Raw genomic sequence first — 20668 nt, forward strand, 5'->3', positions numbered from 1 at the left:
CGAGAGAATCGTTTACGGTGGTTTGGACATATTCGGCGAAGGCCTAATGATGCTCCAGTTAGAAGGTTGGAGAAATGGGAAAATATATTAGTTAAAAGAGGTCGGGGTAGGCCTAGAAAGACTTGGATGGAGATGATAGGAAAGGATATGAATGCTTTGAACCTCACCGAGGACATGGCATTGGATAGAAATGATTGGATGAAAAGGATTCATGTGGAAGACCCGAAATGAATTTCTTTTTTGGTTCATATCGCTGACCCCAATTGTTTTGGGACGAAGGCGTAGTTGTAGTTGTTGTTGTTGTAAGATAAATGCTATGCAGCCAAAATGGCGTCTTCTGTCAACTTGGTGAGCCGCTCCTACCACATGAGCGGAGCCCTTGTGGACTTTTTATGTTTCTATACATGCTAACCCTTTTTTAAGATTTTGTTTGAGAATAACTGATTTTTCTATAAATAAAAAACACATCTTCCCTCTCGATTTTTCACGTATGAGGTTGTTGTTTGAGAGCCACACAAACAGCAACACGTAAGTGAAAGAAGCTTTTGTAAAGTCGCCAGCAGTGAGCTGGCGAGACTTTTTTTCAAACTCACCATTGAACAAGTCATCTCCTCAACACCAATACGACTGACCGACCCAGCAAGATATCGTCCACTTTTGGGGAGTAAGCAGAAATATCTGGAGAGTCTAGGGATGTCAATGGATTGGATTTTACCCGATGTTCAACTGAATCTTGCTCTGTTTAGCAAGACAAAATGATGGCCGATTATAATTGAATGCGGATATAGTTTTGATTTTTTTGCTAATGAATCCGACAAATATTAGGGTTTGATGGATACCCAAATCTGATTACATGTTAAAAAACCAGATGTAGTATGAGCCTTTCACCATCAGAATCCGAATCCGAATCCGAACCCGAACCCGAACCCGAACCCGAACCCGAACCCGAACCCGAACCCGAACCCGAACTTGGATCCGATTAGTCGAATCTAGTATTTGACCACATTCGATCCGAATCTGAATCGTTAAGTGTTCAAAATGAGGTTATCATTTACGTCATCCCGATAAAGCTACCTCATTGGGGTTAGTATCCGTATATAAAAGTATGCCGATGGAGGGATGGTACCCTACAAAGTTGTGGGAGGCCTCTGAGAGTCTGTGACTAATTGCAGCCCAACAAGAAGTTTGGCTGGTTTTGAGAAAGAGGATGGCAGGCCCTCAGTGTTGTGAGAACCCACCTGCTCTCAACCCAAGCTGTGGGCAAGGGAGTGTGGAGTGCCTGGGGAGCATCAAGGCCTACGTTACTGGTTCCCCAAGCTCCAAAAAGACAGTCATCTTGGTTTCTGATATCTATGGCAAGTATCCATCTCTCCTACATTCTTAGATGCATGTTTTCTCTCTCTTCTTTCCTCTTTGTTTGGCTTTGGTTTAAGCCTGGTCTCATTTGGGTTTGCCTTTTTCACCGTAATTGGTTTTTTAACTGTTTGTTGTCTGACCACTCATTTGATCGATACCCATGTCCTTGTGTCTTCAAAAACCACACCCACCCTTATTTATATTTTTAAGATTTTGTCTCATTGATGTTTATGAATGTTATTAAAGTGGTGCTTTTGCTTACAACATGGTGAGATGCATGTGGATTTTATACAAAGATAGTTCCAGTTTGTTGCTTGAGACACTGGTCTGATTGTAGATGCAACCACAAGATGTAATTGATATTAGCATTTGTTTTTTCTCAATAAGGCTGGTTTGAGCCCTCTGAAAAGTTGGGGACTTCCCCTTTGTGAGAATCTTCTTGTGCTTGTATTGTAAAAACAGCGTTCAACATTTCATCTGCTAACAGCGTCGGTGGCCATTATTTGTTGACCATGCTGGTGTTTGCTGGACATAGTACAACGTTGGTTGTGTTTCTGATTCTCTAATGAAGGTCAAGAGTACGCTTCCTTAGAAAGCTGTCACTTGTCATTGGTATCTGGGTTACGTTGCTGAATCCAGGGAACCTTGATACTGAGATTGAAGATGGAGCTCGATTATGAGCAAGGTTGGAGGGGTATCTGCAGGTTTTTTTTTGTGTTGCTAGTCATATATTTCAATCCAAATCAAGTCCAGGCCAAGAAAAAATTAGTGAATAAAATGTTGCAAAAGGACTATTGATACAGTGGAACATAATTTTGTCTTCTATTAGATGTGTGTATGCATTTGATTATGATTTCCATGACATAGTGTCTGACTGAATATCGATTTTGTTTCATTTCATGTTTTCCTGCTCGTGCTCACAGGATTTGAAGCGCCTAACTTGAGGTATACAAATTATTTGTCTTTCTGCCCCAGTGAACTAGTAATGAACTTGTAGCAATTAATACCTGCTGTGATTGGAAAATGTTTATTTTCATACATTTATATTAATTCTGTCATTTAGTTATTTTTTCAACCTGAAATTATTGTGTGATATTGGGATGAGTATTTTTCCAATTGAGATTATATTACTGTAACCTACCTCAGTGTTCCCCGTCATTGAAGCATTACTGTTGAACATTCAATTGCAAGGCTTGTAATGATTGTGCTGTTATGATGGTTAAACCTGAATGTGTGATTCTCCAATTTGTGACTTTTTATGCTCTGATTGGTTTATACTTGCAATGCTGCTCATGTTATAGTTGCTAACTTCATCCACAATTATATTTCAAACAAACATGTATTCAAGTGTTAGAACTGGGTTCTCAGTTTAATACACAAAATCTGGCAACTCATGCAAAACAAAAAAAATATGACAAATAAAGAGGGATAAAACCATGTTCATGACTCAGCAGAATTGTTTGAGTTGATGATGTTTTTTTGCGTGTTACATGAAGTGTTTTGTAGATTTACTATTCAGACCTCTTTTTTCAATAGCAGGTAATAAGAAATGGTGGTTCAATTATCCTTTTTCATCATTTTCCTATAAGATTTTCAAGCAGAATATCATAGACTTTCTGGATTAAGATGCAACATTATGAACATATAAATGATAACCGTAGCATTTAAAATCTTGATTGGTGACAAGTAGGTGATCAGTGAATGTGTAGAATTACTGTCTTTCTTTGCTTGATACATATTAGTTATGATGATGATCTTGGTAAGCTAGTGACCTTAGTTAAGGAAATGCTTAGAGGTTTTCCTTCATTTTGCTTGCAACTAATAGCTTCTCTATGCAAGAAAACATTAGTCCTGTTTGTTAGGATTTTTATGTATGAAAACATCAGTCCTGTTTGGGATCAACTGAGAGCTGTACGGTAAAGTAGGAGCTTCATAAGCAAGGGATCTCAGGTCCGAATGCTGTTGGGCACAGCTTGCCTATTAAAAAAAAAGTTTGCTTGTGTTTTACATTTGATTGGTGTAAATTCCAAATATGCTGGAGACTTCAACAAACCGTTCCCAAAAAGAACAGGTTGACTAGTTAGCTGTGTATATGCCAGAGTTACCGGAAGCGCCTAGGTAAGTGGGTAAGCGCGCTTCGGAAGCGTGGAACGTTGCACTTCCGAAACGCGTGGGGAAGCACCCTTTTTAAATGGGAAGTGTGCTTCCCTTTAATGGGAAACACACTTCCCTTTAATGGGAAGCGTGCTTCCCATCACGCTTCCCCCTATTTTTTCAATTTTTTGTATTTTTTTTTTATTTTATTTTTTTTCGCTTCCCCCTCGTTTCCTAGGTCGCTTCCGGTTCGCTTCCTAGGTCGCTTCTGAGACGATTCTTGATTCATTCCTAAGTGGTCCCACGCTTCCCGCTTCCTAAATTTTTGAAAGTATCTCGCTTCCCGCTCCCGCTTCCCGTATCGTTTCCCGCTCCCGCTTCCTCAACTGGCAACCATGGTATATGCCAAAGTTGTCAGTCCAGGAAGTGGGAGCAAGAAGCGATTCGGGAAGCAGGACTTTGAAGCAATTCGGGAAGCGTTGAACGACTTGGAAGAGAACCAGGAATAGTCTCAGCAGCGGGAAGAGATGCGAACCAGAAGCAACATAGGAATCAAACCAGAATCAAAGGGGAAACGAAAAGGGAAGCGACCTAAGATTCAAGTGGGAAGCGAATAGGAATAGAGCTTTCCCGATATTGGGTTAAAAAAATATTAAATTCTAAAACTGTCTAAGCCCCCCCCCCCCCCCCAAAAAAAAAGGAGTGAAAGTGAGCGGTAAGCGAGCGAGTAGCGAGCGGTAAGCAAGCTTCCCAATAATGGGAAGCACACTTCCCAATCAAAATGGTCGCTATGCGTATCAGGGAAGCACACTTCCCCATGTTCTACAGCGTTTCCGGTAGCCCTGGTATATGCATTATGTTAATAGTCAACCCTTTCAAATGAAAGAGTATATAAATGGATGCAAGAGGAGAAAAAGGCATGACTCTCCCCAAACACAATGAGTTCCATATTATACAAGTCTGCCTTATTCTTTGGTAAAGCTTGATATCTTTTATTCTACATTTTTCAATGCATTTATGTACCTATGAAACCCGTCATTAAAGATTTCATTCTTTCTATTTGGCATATTTAGGTAGTTGGCAATTTTTTTGCATGCTGAATTTCTTTCAAAACATAACAGTAGCAGAACTACATGACATATTATATTCCACACAGTTTCTTATCCATCAATAGATGCTGCTCTCTCTGTTAATTTACTGAGAATTCACTTGGCATTCTGTCATTATCGTGATGTCCTATTCCGACCATAATACTTGCTATATATTTGGTGGTGTTAAAAGGAAGCTTGCTGACAAAGTTGCTGCAACTGGATTCTTTGTGGTGGTTCCTGACTACTTCTATGGAGATCCCTACATACCAGAAAAGTCTCCTATTCATGAATGGTTAAAGATTCATGGTGCAGTAAGTTTTTTATTATTTTCATCTACCCATAGTGTGTGCACTTTGTCATCGCTATTTTTTCTGTATATTTATATCTAATTGTTGAGAACATCTCATCAGTTGGATATGTGCATTTTCTTCTGTTCTATTGTCGTTCATCATTAACTACACGCACTTCTTAGTATGTGTGATTGGGAGAAATTCGTCTTGGTTAGACAGACAAGGTTGCATGGAGATACTGCTGTGGTTGCTGTCTATGATAAATATATTATGAATTCGTGTGTTGGCACAAGCTTGGGACACCAACAGGATTTATGTGATCATTGTGATGGTGTTTCACCAGTTTCTTGGAAAGATTGATGACCTGATGACTAAGAACGACAAGTTCTGCAGATCAATGATTTAGGAAAAGACTAGGCTGAACCACTCAATCCTTTCCTGGTCCTGGTGTCTTCATAGTCAGGCTTGGGAAGACTCTCAGATTAGTCTTGACCTTGCCAGGTATTTGGGCCTTCAGGCTTGCAACTTGACCTTACCATGAGACAGGTTTGATTGGCTGGAGAGGTGATCATCATTAAAAAATGTGTTTCATTGAGCTTGTAAAGTATTGCCATTGGCAATCTTTGCTTTTCAAGTGGACCTGCATCATTAAATACAAATTTCAACTGCTGTTCTTACAGGACAAAGGATTTGAAGACACCAAACCTATCATTGCAGATTTGAGAAGTAAAGGGATATCATCCATTGGGGCTGCAGGTTTTTGCTGGGGTGGTAAGTTAATACTTTCAAATTAGACCCAGCTATAGCTTAAGCTTATGCTTGTTTATAGTATACAATGTTAATGTTTAACGATTTTCAGCAAAGGTGGTCGCAGAATTAGCAAAGACTGACGAGATCCAAGCTGCAGTCATGTTGCACCCATCACTTGTTAGTATAGATAATATCAAGGGTACCCATCTCTAATTCACCATTCCTTTTAATTTTTTTTTTTGCAAACAGATACTTGGGAAATTTTATTGCTCTTTATGGGTGCCAACTTTGACATGAATGTTGCATTTTTCTGCTTCAGAGGTTAAATCACCTATCGCAATTCTGGCAGCAGAAATTGATAAGATCACTCCACCTGAACTGGTGAAACAGTTTGAAGAGATTCTGTCTGCAAAAGATGAGGTGAGAATTGTGTGTATAACTTTCTTGACTAGGACTTCTACTTGTTTTACTAGGAAGTTTTTGTTGGATAATTAATTAGATTTCCCTTTTTCTTTTTAGTATTTGATTACAAAGATATCAGACTACATGAGGTATTTGTGAATTATGATCATATGGTTATATTAATTTTCTACCTTAGAGTATAACCAAGCATATAGGATTAGGGGAAAGATTGACTCAGTGTTTCTTCATTCTTTGTTTTACCTTTTGTCTACTTTACTTTTATTAAAAGAGAGCTCCTTACCCTGGTTTGCTATATTGTACAAATATCAATTGCGTGGGATTTTCTGAAACTTAAGAATGCTCCAGATGCTGGGGATGAGGCAATGATTACAATAACGGGATTTAGTTATTTCAAATATGAGAGATTTGTGGGCTCGAAATTCGTTCCACTGAACTGAAATTTGACCATTTTCATTTATTCTCTAAATTCATTTTCACTTATAGCTATACCATACGCAGGCTTCATATAACTGAAGTTTGTGCATTATAATAATTGTAATTTTATGGTATGGAATTTCTTTAGAAACAAGTTTTTTTTTCCTTGAACAATCTATAGCCATATGTTTAAGTAATAGTATTAGTAGTTACTAGTGATTTTCATTCTAGTTAGAATTATAGAAAACACAACTTCGACATCATGCATCAGTTTAGGCAACTCTTAATAGAGCAACTAGGTCTGCCATTTGCAAAAATGTTTTTTTGTTCAAGAATATGATCTTTTTGGAACTGTCCATACCTGGCCCACCCTTTGGAAGCATGTCACATCAAACTTCAATGAACAAAAGGGTTCATAAACTTCACAAAGGTCATGCTTAGTTTACAATGACCAATAATTAATGGTTCAACAACTTTACAATTCAGCGCTTGAAACCGTAGTAGCACGCTTAGAACAATGGTGTCCAGCATGATTTAATGCATATGAGTGAATCTAGTGGCCACATAAATGTCTGAGCAAGTGTGTATTTATATGCAAATGTTCAAAGTGGTTCCAACATGATCTTTTACCCGCTGTAGATGCCACACCTTTCTGATGGTGCCACTTTCAGAGAGTTCACGAGAATACCACCAATTCACACTTGTATTCTCTCACAAATTTTACATCCACCCACACGTTACTTTTCATTGCTTGACCATGCCTATGCTCCTCTATTTGCTATGGGTACTTCTGCATTGAATTTGTTATTTGTAATAACTTGATTCTTCCAGTACCATCTCTTTGAATACTCATTTTCATTGGTTTGAGAAAATCAAGATACTAAGCTCTTATCCTTATCTGCAGGTCAACAGTTTTGTCAAGATATTCCCAGGCGTGGCGCATGGCTGGACAGTGAGATACGATACTGATGATGAAGCTGCTGTAAGTAGTGCCGAAGAAGCACATAAGCACATGATTGAATGGTTCACTAAACATGTAAACTGAATGTCTGCTCAAGGGCCAAACATAAAATGATGATGATGTTGGATGCTATCTGAAGTAAAACTTGCTTGAGGATATGGTACTTCATACACTAGATGTTCTATGAGTACTATGGTTTCTTTTGTTGTCTAGGGCCCCTTGGCTTCTCTTCCATATTCAGAAATGATCTTGCATTAGACTGCAAATAAGCTTCTCTGCTAAAAAGTGAGAACCAACTCTTTTGTAAGATGAAATGATCTTGCATTTCCCGCTGTCCACACTGAACCCAAATCACTCCAAAAATCTGACCCAAGTCCTATCAGATCCTTAGCTGATTTGATTTGGTCATTACCATAACCTTACCCTCAACCTAAGCTCACCGTACCGCATAGGCCGAGCAAACCTAGCTAAGCCTTCCCATTGCCATTTCTACCATGGCTAGAGCTTGTGCCCTTGTCTGATCCTAAACCCATAACCCAGTTAGACCGACTGGACCCATTTTGGCATTGGATTAACTCCCTTCACCCCCAATTCAGCCTATCTGATCTAACCCTAACTTGTCACTCGCTCCTCCTAAACCTGCCCAATTCTTTCCTTTCATTGGGCGGAAACCAGTCCCTCCCTAACCAAGACCTATTCTCTGGGTTCGGAATATTGGGGAAGACCTGCACCAGTCTTAGTGATCCTAGATAGCATATCCGACCCGTATGGACTGCTTGTATCAGATATTCAGAATCTGGCCTATTTCCAATATGTCATGATTTTACTGGGATTTTCAATATTGTTATTTTAAAGGATTATAATTTAAATGTTATGTCGACTGAGATTTTCTTGATATTTTTCAAAAAGAAAATATTTAAATGTCGTGTGTTTTTCTATTGCTAAGAAAATGTGACTTGCGACAATAGTTGAAAATATTGACCTTGGCAAGGTAGAATCAGACATTGCCGCAAGCGTCAGATATGGGAAGGCGTCATGTTTAAAGTTCGGAACTTTAAGGACCTGTTTGTTTCATTTCCATGAAATAGAAGGATCCTTCACGAGAAAGGACGCTTCTAAAAACTCCTACCAGCTCAGCTTTCTCATGAAAGTTTCATGGGGGCTGAGATATGAAAGAATTCACACATGAAAAGAGGAAGGTGGTGGGAAAAACTGGTGTCTGCTTTTCTGCAAAATGAATCTTTGATTTAAACTCAACGGGGTTGAGCGATTTTAACCATTCGTTTTTAGGCATTATCAACGGCCTCTGAACGTTCAAACACATGATCTCAGTTACTAAATGGTCCACGGTGATACAACCTGTTGCTCCAATCAACGACAATCTTTAGATTGAGTCTTCATTAGACAGTAGAGATGGCTCGGAATTATCACATACAGATGCCAAAATATGCACCCATAAAAACAAGAATTTGGACCTATGGACCATAGTGCCAGATGACCCATAATGGTTGCATCTGTGCATCTAATTAATGACAGTTACTAGTCTGATAGTGCTTATTAGACAATACTAGTGCAATCTAGTACAGTAGAGATAGTTCCAAATTTATTCAGGAACTCATGCAAAGTTGCATTTATAGATGGACATGCATATGAAATGGTCTTTGGCTAAGATGTCCAGCTACAACAATGACCAATCAATTCAACCCAGCAACCAGATTCATTCATTAAGTTATGGTGACTTTGGTCATGGACAAAACCAAACTATTCATCTGTGAAAAAATCTCACCAAGTACACTTCGAACACCTGAACAAAATTTCATCGGCAAAGGATCATAATCAATTGGAGTCGTTAGCAAGAACAAAACACTGACTACACAACTAAACTGAGTCTATCGATATATGGATACAAAGTCAGAGAAAGTGTTTGGAAAAAGGGGGGGAAAAATCAACCACCACGAGCTTCCCTCCTTGTGGCATCATGCAGGATATCAATGTCCACTCCATCTGGGGGAAGTTGAACATATCTCACAACAGACCCACGGATGAAACAATTCCTCACAGAGAGCTGCAAAAACACAAAAAGTAAAAAAAGTTAATTTGCAAACTCTTGGTTGCACATAATTCAATTCTATCTTGTTAAATGCCTACGGAAATTTTGGATTTACAGAAACCATACAAGATGGATCCTTGAAATGCAAAAAAGAATGTTATCTATACAAGCAAAACCAAATGCTAGAAGATGGGCTTACACACCAACCAGTCCTCTTAAACAAACAACAGAATAAATTTCATAAAGATAAGTTAGTCAACTGGCTTTTCTGGTCCAACTAAGAAATCAGAAGTGAAATGTTTCTCTTTATTTTTCTTCTATCTAGCTTTGAACGGCCTATAAAAATGAAAAAAACGTATATAAAGTATTTTTCCAATTTATTGGACAAGCTTCAACTCATAGATGGGATGAAGCAAACTGAACCAACCTGTAAACAGAAGCAGCATGCATATGAGGAACCCTCATGAAAAAGAAAACCAGAAAAAAAGCGAAATGAAAAACAATGAATAGTCACCATCAATTCTTCATAAAAAAACTTAACTACATTTGTAGGGCAATAGTTGACTTCTTTGCTAATCCATCATCCACATTCCACAACAATGTTTGAGAATTGGCATAAAAAAATAGAGAAATCATAAATGCATTAGAGGAGGCTCACACACATATAGCATGGTCAGGCATTTTACACTTCATTGGAACTATATTTGCTTTATGTCCACTCACTTCACTTCACTGGCACTATCCAAAATATACATGAAAGGAACTCTCCCTGTTCTTGCAACAGATCAAAACTTAGGTCCAGGGTTCATACTTTAAGCCTATCGCGTGCTGATTGCAAAAATGACAAAATTAGAGTATCTAGGGCAGAAGGAAAAAAAAAGTTAGAAGATTTGAGAAACTTAGAAAGAAACATGTGCACTTGTGATAAAGTTCTTGGCTGTTTATCTTAAGATTCTTAACATTACAGATATATTTGCATTTCATAATCAAAATCCTTTATCGACTTCCTTACACATCTCCTGATATTAAGGGCCTAAGACAATAAAAAACTTCCTTACGCATCTCCTGAAATTAAGGGCCTAAGGCAATAATCAAGAAGGTTGAATCTAAAACAATGGCAGTCACTGAGACCTCCTGTTATCACTAATTTTATCAACACGGAGATCTCTGAGAAATTCTTGAAACCATGAAGTCTAAAAAATACATCAAAACTGAGCTTAATCAGTATTCAAAAACGAAGGCACAAGGAATTCTAGGCACCTCTGTTCCATGTCAACATCTATCAGAAGGTTGCAATATTTAAACTTAAAAGAACACTTCTATTCAGACTAAGAAAGGAAGAAGCTGTGTAAATTTTACACTATCTAATACAATAGCCTCAATAATCAGTGGTATAAATTTCACACTATCTAATACAATAGCCTCAATAATCTCGGCAAAAAGTTCACTTTTTAACAGAACTTGTACACCACCAAACTCGAGCCATATCCTAGCATAAGAATCAACTACAATCATGCTCCACTAGAAAAATACGTCAGAAGTGAATTCTAATGACTCAAAATATGCATCCAAAACCCGACATATTGCAAAGGACATCTAAACGAATTGAAGGATAATGCACAAAAATGTAACTTAAAAATTGACTTTCCACCGTAAGCACAGAACTACTAGGGGCTACTGATTCAAAATCATATTAATATTCATAATAAATTGTATGTGTATCAGGATTCAGATATTTCCAAGGAGGGACACATGCGTATGTAGGGCTGGGCAGCCCACAGACCACGGGCTGCATGGCCTGGTCCAGATTTAAGTGTAACATGACATGAGTTGACCTGCAGTTACCCAACTCATCCACCACACCACAAACTATTCCCCTTCCTGCACCCCTCCCCCCCCCAACACACACATGCACCCGCACTGGCACACACACACAATCTGTCCCTGATGTGCCCTAACCCCAAGCTACCGAAGCTTTGAGCATGACACATTTGATTTAGCAACCAGTGGGTATAAAAGGAGAGACATTGGCCAGCCGTATGTGTATGCAAAGAAAGCCAAAGGTGAATTGTAGTCACAGCAGATGGATTAACCTCACATGCATGCACCACTCCTATAGATAAGTCACAACCAATTAATGCCACAAGCATCCTAAAAGATGCACCGATGCAATTAGTCTACCCCTCTATATACGACACACTTGCTAAAATAAGCTAACTACAAGTACCATTTTATCAAATCCGAAGCTATGAAGTTGCAGAGGTCATGTTACCTGAAGCCTGAAGGCCTAGTTTCACAACCCATAAGCACAAGTGGCCTTATAAATCTAAGAAACCGTAGGCAATTGAGTGATCACCCTCTTCGTTTTACTTATAGATATGTGACAGATATTGGTGATATTTTGAAAACAGTGTGATTTTATTGCAATGCATGATATTTTCAAAGGTTGGTATTTTTGAAAAATATAATGTTTGTACCCGACATTAACACAATAAATCACCTTTTAAAATATGTATATTTAATATTTTCTCACACATTCTTATGTTTTTCAAATTTTTACATATGCTAGTATTTTCTGAGAAAAACAAATAAATTTAATTTATCATGAGATCTTCCTCTCCAAGATTTTCACAAAAACGAGATTTGTGAATTGACCTATACAGCATTGCCTATGCTTTTTTCATGTACAAAATACAAACTTCACTGGTAACTACCAACTTGCAGAAAAGAACATGAAGGAGCTAGTTCCAAATAATATAAGAAAACTAGTAAAAATATGCATACGCACAAAATAAAGCACCGAACCACTGAAGGATCTTTGTTTTTATGCACGCACAAATTTTCCCTACATGTAGTAACTGATGTCACTGACTTCAAGTAGTGACTTCTTAAAGCCATCAACAGAACCATAAAGTCATAAACTAGGCACAACTGAGAACCACCCAACCCCACAATCACAAACTTCTTCTTGATGATAATAAGCACAAAACACAAGCTTCGAGGGTTGTAAAGTACCTAATAAAAAACTGCGCCATGTGTCAGAGAAGAGTTAATACAAAAATAAAAGGAAGAAAAAGTAAAAGAAAACAGTTCATTACCAACAATGCCAAATTTATCAAGAGAACAAAAGAAAAAGAATAAAAGCCAATGAAGAGAAGAAAAAAATATCATTTTTTCACAAAAGAGTAACTGGTTCAGAAACCAAAAACCGCAAGAAAATCCTAGCACCAAGTCACAATAAGATCAACACATAAATGCCAAAGAATCTCATTTAGAAGGCAAAACAGTCGACTGGCTCCACCGGAACACGAATAGTAGAAAATCCTAAACCCTAGTTCTCGACCAAGCAACAAAACCCTACACAACAAACATCAATTCCATCCATCCCGTCTTCGCTCACATAGAGCAAAAAAAAATCCATAAAAGGTTCTATCAAACACCACAACCTAATGAGAAAACCAAAAAGAAGAACCCTCACCATAATTCGATCAAAAACCTAAACCCCCATTCTCCCCAAAAAAACAGACTCCCAAACACAAAATCCTACTTAAACCAACGCAAAAAAAATCTTCATTTACACCATAAAATTCAAAGTGAAAAAAGCAAGAGAGAAAGAGAGGGGGGAATGGAATAGGGGAAGAATTACCATGTGGGGATACTTCTCCTGATCCACAACCCTAGTGTTCTCCAACTTGATATTGAGATATTGGTCCACGGAGTGCAGGGTCCCTCTGATGGCAAGGTCATTCTTCAGCTCCACCGTCACTTCTTTGCCAACCAACTCCTTGAAGTATGAGAAGAACAACTGCAACATATACCCGATCAGACCCGGGGGAAAAAATCCAGAAAACACAAAAGAAAGGACGAAATTCGAGAAATCAAAAGATGGGTACCATAGTTTCCTTGGTGGAGAACAAAACCCAGAAGGGAAATTTCTTGGCTTGAAACGATCGGATTTATATGAGGAGTCCTTCGATCGCTCTGCCCTTCCTTTCCGCCGCGGGGAAGGTAAAAGGAGGGAACTTTTCTTTTTTATCTTTGTTTCTTCTTTTCAAATTATAAATAATAACTCACTTTTCCAAAATGACCAAAATGTCATGAAAGGTTGAAACATTAACACCAGCCTGGGGTGAAAACGGACTCGGGCCGGATCTTGCCAGATCCGAATCTGAATCCGAAATGTAAACAAAAGATCCAAATCTGAATCAGATCCGAGGAGGTAAGGTTGAATCCAAATCCGAAATGCATGTGGTAATACTGGATCCTAAAAAAGTAGAACAAAAACAAGTTATTTATATGAAAAAAAATGTAACCGGGGTCGGGTTTTGAATCAAATCAATTCGAAATCAAATCCAACCTGAATCTAAAAGTAATCCAATTGAACATATTCAAATCTGATCCAAATGTACATTCAGATCTTACTTAAAGGATCCATATTAAAAAAAACATGTCAGACTCAGCTCGAATATCCGACCATATCTGATCTGTTTTCTGCCCTACTCACTGACCTAGTCGCTGCTGGTCTTAGGTTAGCTTAGGAGATGTAATTTGGTCGGGACAAGTTTGGCCCTATGTAGCATATGTACTTGAGAATTAGGGTCTGGTTTTGCATCCTGTTTCAACTAGAATAGCAAAGTCTAATTTCAGATCCGGCTATGACTTGAGACTTTATGGCACTGATGACATGAAGAAAACACCAGTTTTTTTTTCATGTTTTTCTGATTTTTTTTTTTTAGATTAAACCTTACAAATGTGTTCTACATAGACTACATGGTTTGCTTAATAGAAAGCAGGTTATTTGATTGTGACCTGCTAGCAGGTTTTAGAAGAGATTTTGAAACAGTTTGATCTTTTGTTTTCTTTTTCAAGTTTGACTGTCTTAAATATAGCTCGCGCTTTTCCCAAAGAAGGAGAAGTGTGGGGAAATTCACTTTTCTTGATTTACTTAAATGAATTTGAATTTAAATTGGATTTGGATCCAATATAAAAATCAATTAGAATTTAATTAGAGAATCTAAGTAGATTAATTAAGCAAGTAGGATCCCAAGAGGGACACCCCCCTTATGTGGTGGGCCCATGCTATTTGGCAAAAGGTTTTCTTCTTTTCTATTTCCAAATTTCTCAAAAGCCTCTACTTTATCCAAGTTAAAAATTTATAAGTTTCATAATTTAAAGTAGAATAATTAACTAATAGATTTGAGAATTTAAAATTAGAATTAAAACTAATTAGGGAACATAGTGACAAATATCTCGAGATTTATGAAAATATTGTGATAATATCACGAGAAATTGCCTAAAAGTTTAAAACAGTTATTTCTCACGAGATTTTCAAAATATCATGAGATTTGTTAAAAAACATAAATACTATGATTTAAACATGATATTTATCATGAAAAACTATGTATTTTTATTTTTAAATCATTTTTATTAATATTTTTTATAAAAAAATAATTTAATTAATTTTTTTATTGCCAAGATTTTGCCAAAAAAAACATGAGATTTATGAAAAAATTTCAATTTCTCATGAGTTTTTAAAAAATGAGATTTTTGTCATTTTAAAAGTTTGTCACTATGTTAGGGAAGAGTGCATCTCTCTAGGGTGGGATGCCCCCTTGTGGGCTCTCTTATTTGGCTAAGGCTTCTACTTTGTTAAAAGTCAAAAAAATATAATTAGTTTTTAAAATTCAAACCCAGGCTATGAGCTTAGCATAGACACTCAATTTAAAACCAAGATATATCTCTCATATTTATGTTTTTTATATTAATATAATATTATTTTTCACTTTTCACTTGCTTCCCCCATTGCTTTTAAAGCACGTCATTTTTAGCTTCTCAAACACTCTCCTAGCACTTCTAGAAACAAATTTCCCTTTCACACTTCATGCTACTTTTTAACGCCCCCCCCCCCACCCCCACCCCACTTTTGCCTTTTAAAAAAAGACTAAGAAGCTATCAATGAATTTATTTCATTAGGCAAAAGTCATTGCTCAGCATCATCAGCTGACGATCACCTCAAAATTGATTCTCAAGGAAGATTTAGTGATGCAAATCCTTAAAAGTTCTCCTGGCAAGTATCTTGCCTTCAAAACTTACTGTGAATCTGGACATTGGACGAGCTGCATGGTCTCCTTTTTATCCAAAAAGCTCATTCCAATGAAACTGAAGAACAGAGCATGAAGCAGATACAATTAAGAGTAAATAATGTCACTAGGCAAAGCACTATAGTCTGACAGTAATTTTGGTAATTGGGGAAGAGGTAGACATGGTAGTGGCTACCAATTAAGATCTGACGAGTTGAGGGAGGGTTGGCTGGGGCTTCGAGCCTTAGACATATCGCTATGGAGTTCTTACATTCCCCCTCATAGGATTACAGGTGGTGGTCAGTCAAGCAGTGTTAATGGCACCATTATGAATCAACCTCAGCATGAGAAGGGAAATCGACCAATGTGTCAAATTATGTGAGAAACTGAGCCATACAGCTAAACAGTGTTTTCAGTACATAAATTTGCTCCAAAGTTAAATAAGATTTTATAATGTGCTAAAAACAACGGTTTAGAAAGACAGTATATATATATATATATGACTAAATATTGGCTTTTCTGATGTAAAAATGTGATCTTAAGTTATAAAATTTTGACACAGTGGACAGTTGATTTTTGGACCCTTTTAAAAACCTAATTAGTTGTCATAATTACATGATTCAAAACAATTTTTCTACTAAGCAAACCATGCACAACACATCCATAACATTTGATCTAAAAAATTAAGGTTTTTTAAAGAAAAGACTGATTTTTACTCATTGGTTTTGTACCTTTATTAATAGCCAATATTAACCCCTACAGGTGTTTTTAGGGGTCCTTGGAAAGATGAGTCATGTGTCTATAACTTTTATGTTTTGAGTAAGAATTGAAAACTCCTATAGGGTTTCCGTTTTTTAATTTAAAAAGCCAGAATATAAACATACTCTACAGACTGAAACTGAAACATCTGAACAAATTATCTTTAGAGGACGTTTCGACCAATAAAATGAAGGATTTCGAAAAAACACAAAAAAGAAAAAAAAATAGACAGAAATATCTTTTCAATGACACCTGATTCGCTGGAAAATGATGAACGGGTATTGAGATACAATCTCAACAACGTTCTTAAAATAAGAGATGAACACACATAACTACACTTTTTTTATCTTTTTTATGATATTTTTCAGCTACTTGTGTTAGAAATATGAAAAAACAGTAAAAAAAAAATCGAAACGTTAGCTTTCCAACGCTATCAAGATCACCTTCATCTAACGAGCGATTGCAGAAAAAAATATCCTCTGAAAGATAGAATGTTCAATATAGGTAAAGATGAGGAAGTCTGCCTAAAATGAGTAAGTTCGCATAAAATATATGCGAGAATGAGGAAGTCCACATAAAATATACGCGAGGATGAGAAAGTTCGCATAAAATATAAGCATAGAATGAGAAAATCCTCATAAAATGAGAAAGTTCGTATATAAAGAATGTAAACATCATGTTAAACTCAAACCTCGAAACTCCATAAATATCTAAGTTCGCATAAAAATATATGCAAAAATTCTGTTAAACTTAGAAAATCGCATGTTTAGGAGAAAAATAACATATATAGTTGGAACTCCACATATATTTAGGAAAAAATCGCATGTATAAGAGAAACTCCAGATATATTTAGAATGAAATCACATATTTATGAGGAAATCATATATTTAGGAGAAAATCATGTATATTTTGGAGCAAATCTCATAAGAGAAATATCACATATATTTAGAAAGAAAATCACATATATATTTTTTGCAAAATAGTCTTTGTTCTAAGATTTGTATCTCTCTGATCTGATATCCAAAACCTACATTTTTACGGTCATTGAAAAGTTGAGACACAGGTTTAGAATTTTTCTGTTTTGAGTTAGAGCCAAAAACCCCTTTAAGGTTTCCATTTTTGAGTTTCAAAATTGGAATAGAAGAATGCTATGTAGACCAAAATACTCAAACAATCTATCTTTCAGAGAACGTTTCTCCCCAACCGCTTATTAGATTAAGTGATCTTTGTGGCATTGGAACGCTAATGTCTCGATCTGTCTTTTTCTTTTTTTTTCTCGATTTTAGCGTAGGTGGCAAAAAAATATCATAGAACAAAAAGAAAAGACGCAACCACTCCAGTTCTAGTCTATAGAGCATGTTTCTATTCTGTTTTTTAAACTAAAAAACAGGAACCCTAGAGAGGTTTTTGGTTCTAACTCAAATCAGGAAGGTTACGAGTCTGTGTCTCAACTTTCCAATGACTAAGTTTTTGACATCGGGTCAGAGAAATACATATCTAAGAACATAGATTATTTTGCAGAAAAAAGTCACATATTGAAGAGAAAATTCACACATATTTAGGAAGTCCGCATCTGCGAATGGTAAAAAGGACTTTTCAAAACCGAATATTTGCGATTTTGGACATGTGGAGAATAAAAAAAATTATGAGGTATTTTGAAAAATGTGTCAAATTAGTCATATAATATGATCTTTTTTCGTTATTTTTATAAGGTTGAATTCATCTAAATTTACACACAATTAGTTTAATGTCAGATTAATTGTAACGACCCAAAATCTTAACCTGAAAAATACACACGTAAATTTTTTTTTTTAATAAACAACAAAAACATAACTTAAAATAATTGTGGGTTACAGACCTTGGGCAGACTATATGTATGATATGAACTACGTAACACTGGATCTAATTTTTTCTTAAGACTTGGATCCGGGTCCAACAATAAGGATTCTATTCTAAGAACCTTAATCAAAACCATTCACAAGCAAACTAAATTGAGTTTTACTTTGGATTGAGTCCTGCCAAGCATATCCAATCCCAATGAAGTGTGTTGATCCATTTGGATCCCTTACCTAGATCCAAACCCGAATACTATTTTTAGACTTTTAAAATTTTCAAATTACAGTTTGTTAAATATTAATTAATAACTAATTGGAATTCCCCATAAAATAATCAATTTAATTTGCTAAATAAATGTAAATGACACTAAGTAGCTAAATATTTGAAATTCACTAGTGTAGACCGATTTCGAAAAGGTAAATTTCACAGTATTTTATTTAAATATTCTTGAAAATTTTTGAATATTACATTAACCCTGTATATATAAGAGGACCGTCCCACAACAATATGGTCCAAACCATCCAACGCCTTGAAAATCGGTCAGTCTTGGTAGGACTGAAAATGGGCGGACTGGGCTGGCCCAGCCTAGTTAGTTGACAGGCTTGATGAAGTTTTTGATGGGTCGGGCGTGATTAAGCCCGACCCATTGACCAACCAAGTAGGGACTAGGTCTAATACAAAGCCCACAACCTGTCTGTTTGACCCATGGGCCTAATTTGGGTCAGACTGGGCCGGGTTACGAGTTATCTTGCATTCACAAATTCCACATTCATTTCCTTCAATGCATAGGTTGTTTTTAGTAAGAATTTGAAAATTACAAAAAAAAAATGAAACTCAAGATAAATCCAATTTTTTAAAATACATACTTGACCATATATATATATATATATATATATATATATATATATATATATATATATATATATATATATATATATATATATATATATATAAGAAACCCATGGGCTGGCCCGGCCTGACCCGCTATCTTGTTGGGTCGGGTTTAAGCCGGTTCAGGTCGGGCTTTCTTTTAAATACTAGGCCCAAGCTCTCTCTCTCTCTCTCCACAACCCATCCTCACCTCTCCACACCTAGCACCCATTGTCGCCCCCACCCCCCCCCCCCCCCCAACCTCATCCTCTTTCTGTCCAAACCTCAGCTGGCGGCAGATGACCGTCTAGAGGTCGCCAGCCAACCCAAAACGCCATCAATTGCCTCTCTCTCTCTCTCTCCACCCATGGTAGCGAGGAAATAAACAACAGAAAAAGGAAGTGGGCAGGTGGTGAAATGGTAACCTCAAAGGGGTTTGGCGTAGTGGGATGGGGCCTAGGCCGTTAAACAAGTAGTCTAGGTTCAAATCCCATGAGTGTCACTCTGCCCAAGCCAAAGCATGGCGACTCCTTGAGAGGAAGGGGTAAGCCCAGCCAGGACAACAACCGTAAGTATGGCAGACAGGTGGTTTCTTCGTGTAGAGGACGGTGAACTAGAGAGAGAGAGAGAGAGACCAGGGGCAACCATTCGATGGCCATGGCCGATGTATGTGGGATGGCGCAAGGTTGAAGAGAGCACCTCAGGGGGAGGAGTGTGGGCGGCATACAGGGTGGAACAGAAAGAGAGAGAGAGAGGTCCAGCTCAATTTGGACGGTCCAGATTGAGCTGGACAGTTTGGACCTGCCTACTGCTGGATGGTTCTCTCTCTCTCTCTCTCTCTCTCTCTCTATATATATATATATATATATATATATATATATATAGAGAGAGAGAGAGAGAGAGAATAATTGCCACTGATCGAGCACGCGATCAGCGGCATGCACTTTTTTAAGTAACACAACCATTAGTGGCAGTCACTTGGCCAGGGAATTAGCACAGTCAAGGACTGCTGCTAATTTCTTTTTCTTTTTCAACACATCGACGATCGAGTCATTCGACACTCGTTCAAGGAAAACCCATTTGACCTTACGGGTTTTCCCATATATATATATATATATAGCATCATTTCCCGTCTGGCAACCTTGGATTGAATCCTTCCCCAGAACTCTGAATGAACACACACATTTTTTTTTTTTTTGTGTGTGTGTGTGTGTGTGTGTGTGTGGGGGGGGGGGGTAGAGACATTGACACAGAACCTCTTCAATGATCCAATTCAAGTCCCTAATGCACTTCTCCCAAACAGAGGCTAAGGGGGCATTTGAATCCCTCGAATGATCTTGAGGTGACATGGGGATCGCTGTGTGTGTGAGCCCCATGACAAGACCCACGAGACTCAACTGCTGAATCTCAGATCCGAGGATCTGAGATCCCTCATATAAAGGGATCAGTGCTGCCGGTTGGACGAGGGACCCTCGGATAATGGGAAGATCTCCTGAGGATCTGAGATTCGAAGGATTCAAACTCACCTTGAGAGATGAAAACAAAACAAACGTTTACAACCATGCACCAGTTTCCTACAAATTAGCACCAATGGCTGCAACAACAACCTGTAGGGAACGCTTGCACAGTAATACCGCAGCAGGATCATACTAGTTCTTAGTAGTCAGTCACGTCCAAAGATATTCAAGTTCCTC

The 20668-nt window shown here is 37.4% G+C and overlaps 2 protein-coding genes across 2 annotated transcripts; one reads left to right on the top strand and one right to left on the bottom strand.

Moving 5' to 3' along the window:
* Positions 1-1112: 1112 nt before the first annotated feature.
* On the top strand, positions 1113-7588 carry LOC149815420 (endo-1,3;1,4-beta-D-glucanase-like). The gene is made up of 7 exons (XM_089990228.1): positions 1113-1355; positions 2280-2301; positions 4732-4852; positions 5512-5602; positions 5691-5780; positions 5901-6001; positions 7323-7588. The coding sequence occupies exons 1-7, from the start codon at positions 1208-1210 to the stop codon at positions 7461-7463; spliced, it is 714 nt and encodes a 237-aa protein (XP_089846354.1). The 5' UTR covers positions 1113-1207; the 3' UTR covers positions 7464-7588.
* Positions 7589-9077: 1489 nt separating this feature from the next.
* Positions 9078-20635, bottom strand: LOC149815421 (sm-like protein LSM2). The gene is made up of 4 exons (XM_089990230.1): positions 20501-20635; positions 13323-13693; positions 13076-13234; positions 9078-9444 (listed from the first exon to the last, which is right to left on the bottom strand). The coding sequence occupies exons 2-4, from the start codon at positions 13323-13325 to the stop codon at positions 9325-9327; spliced, it is 282 nt and encodes a 93-aa protein (XP_089846356.1). The 5' UTR covers positions 13326-13693; positions 20501-20635; the 3' UTR covers positions 9078-9324.
* Between the last annotated feature and the right edge of the window lie 33 nt (positions 20636-20668).

This window comes from Nuphar pumila, chromosome 15 (genome assembly GCF_984573655.1).
Source record: "Nuphar pumila chromosome 15, dmNupPumi1.hap1.1, whole genome shotgun sequence".
Lineage (NCBI taxonomy): Eukaryota > Viridiplantae > Streptophyta > Magnoliopsida > Nymphaeales > Nymphaeaceae > Nuphar > Nuphar pumila.

Bases quoted from the DNA above. Each gene is read 5' to 3' on its own strand.
- LOC149815420 (XM_089990228.1), top strand. From the start codon at position 1,208: ATGGCAGGCCCTCAGTGTTGTGAGAACCCACCTGCTCTCAACCCAAGC. The intron at 2,302-4,731 runs GTATACAAATTA...TGGTGTTAAAAG, and splicing joins TTTGAAGCGCCTAACTTGAG to GAAGCTTGCTGACAAAGTTG. The intron at 4,853-5,511 runs GTAAGTTTTTTA...CTGTTCTTACAG, and splicing joins GGTTAAAGATTCATGGTGCA to GACAAAGGATTTGAAGACAC.
- LOC149815421 (XM_089990230.1), bottom strand. The intron at 9,445-13,075 runs GTAATTCTTCCC...GTGTTTTTGCAG, and splicing joins AGGAGAAGTATCCCCACATG to CTCTCTGTGAGGAATTGTTT.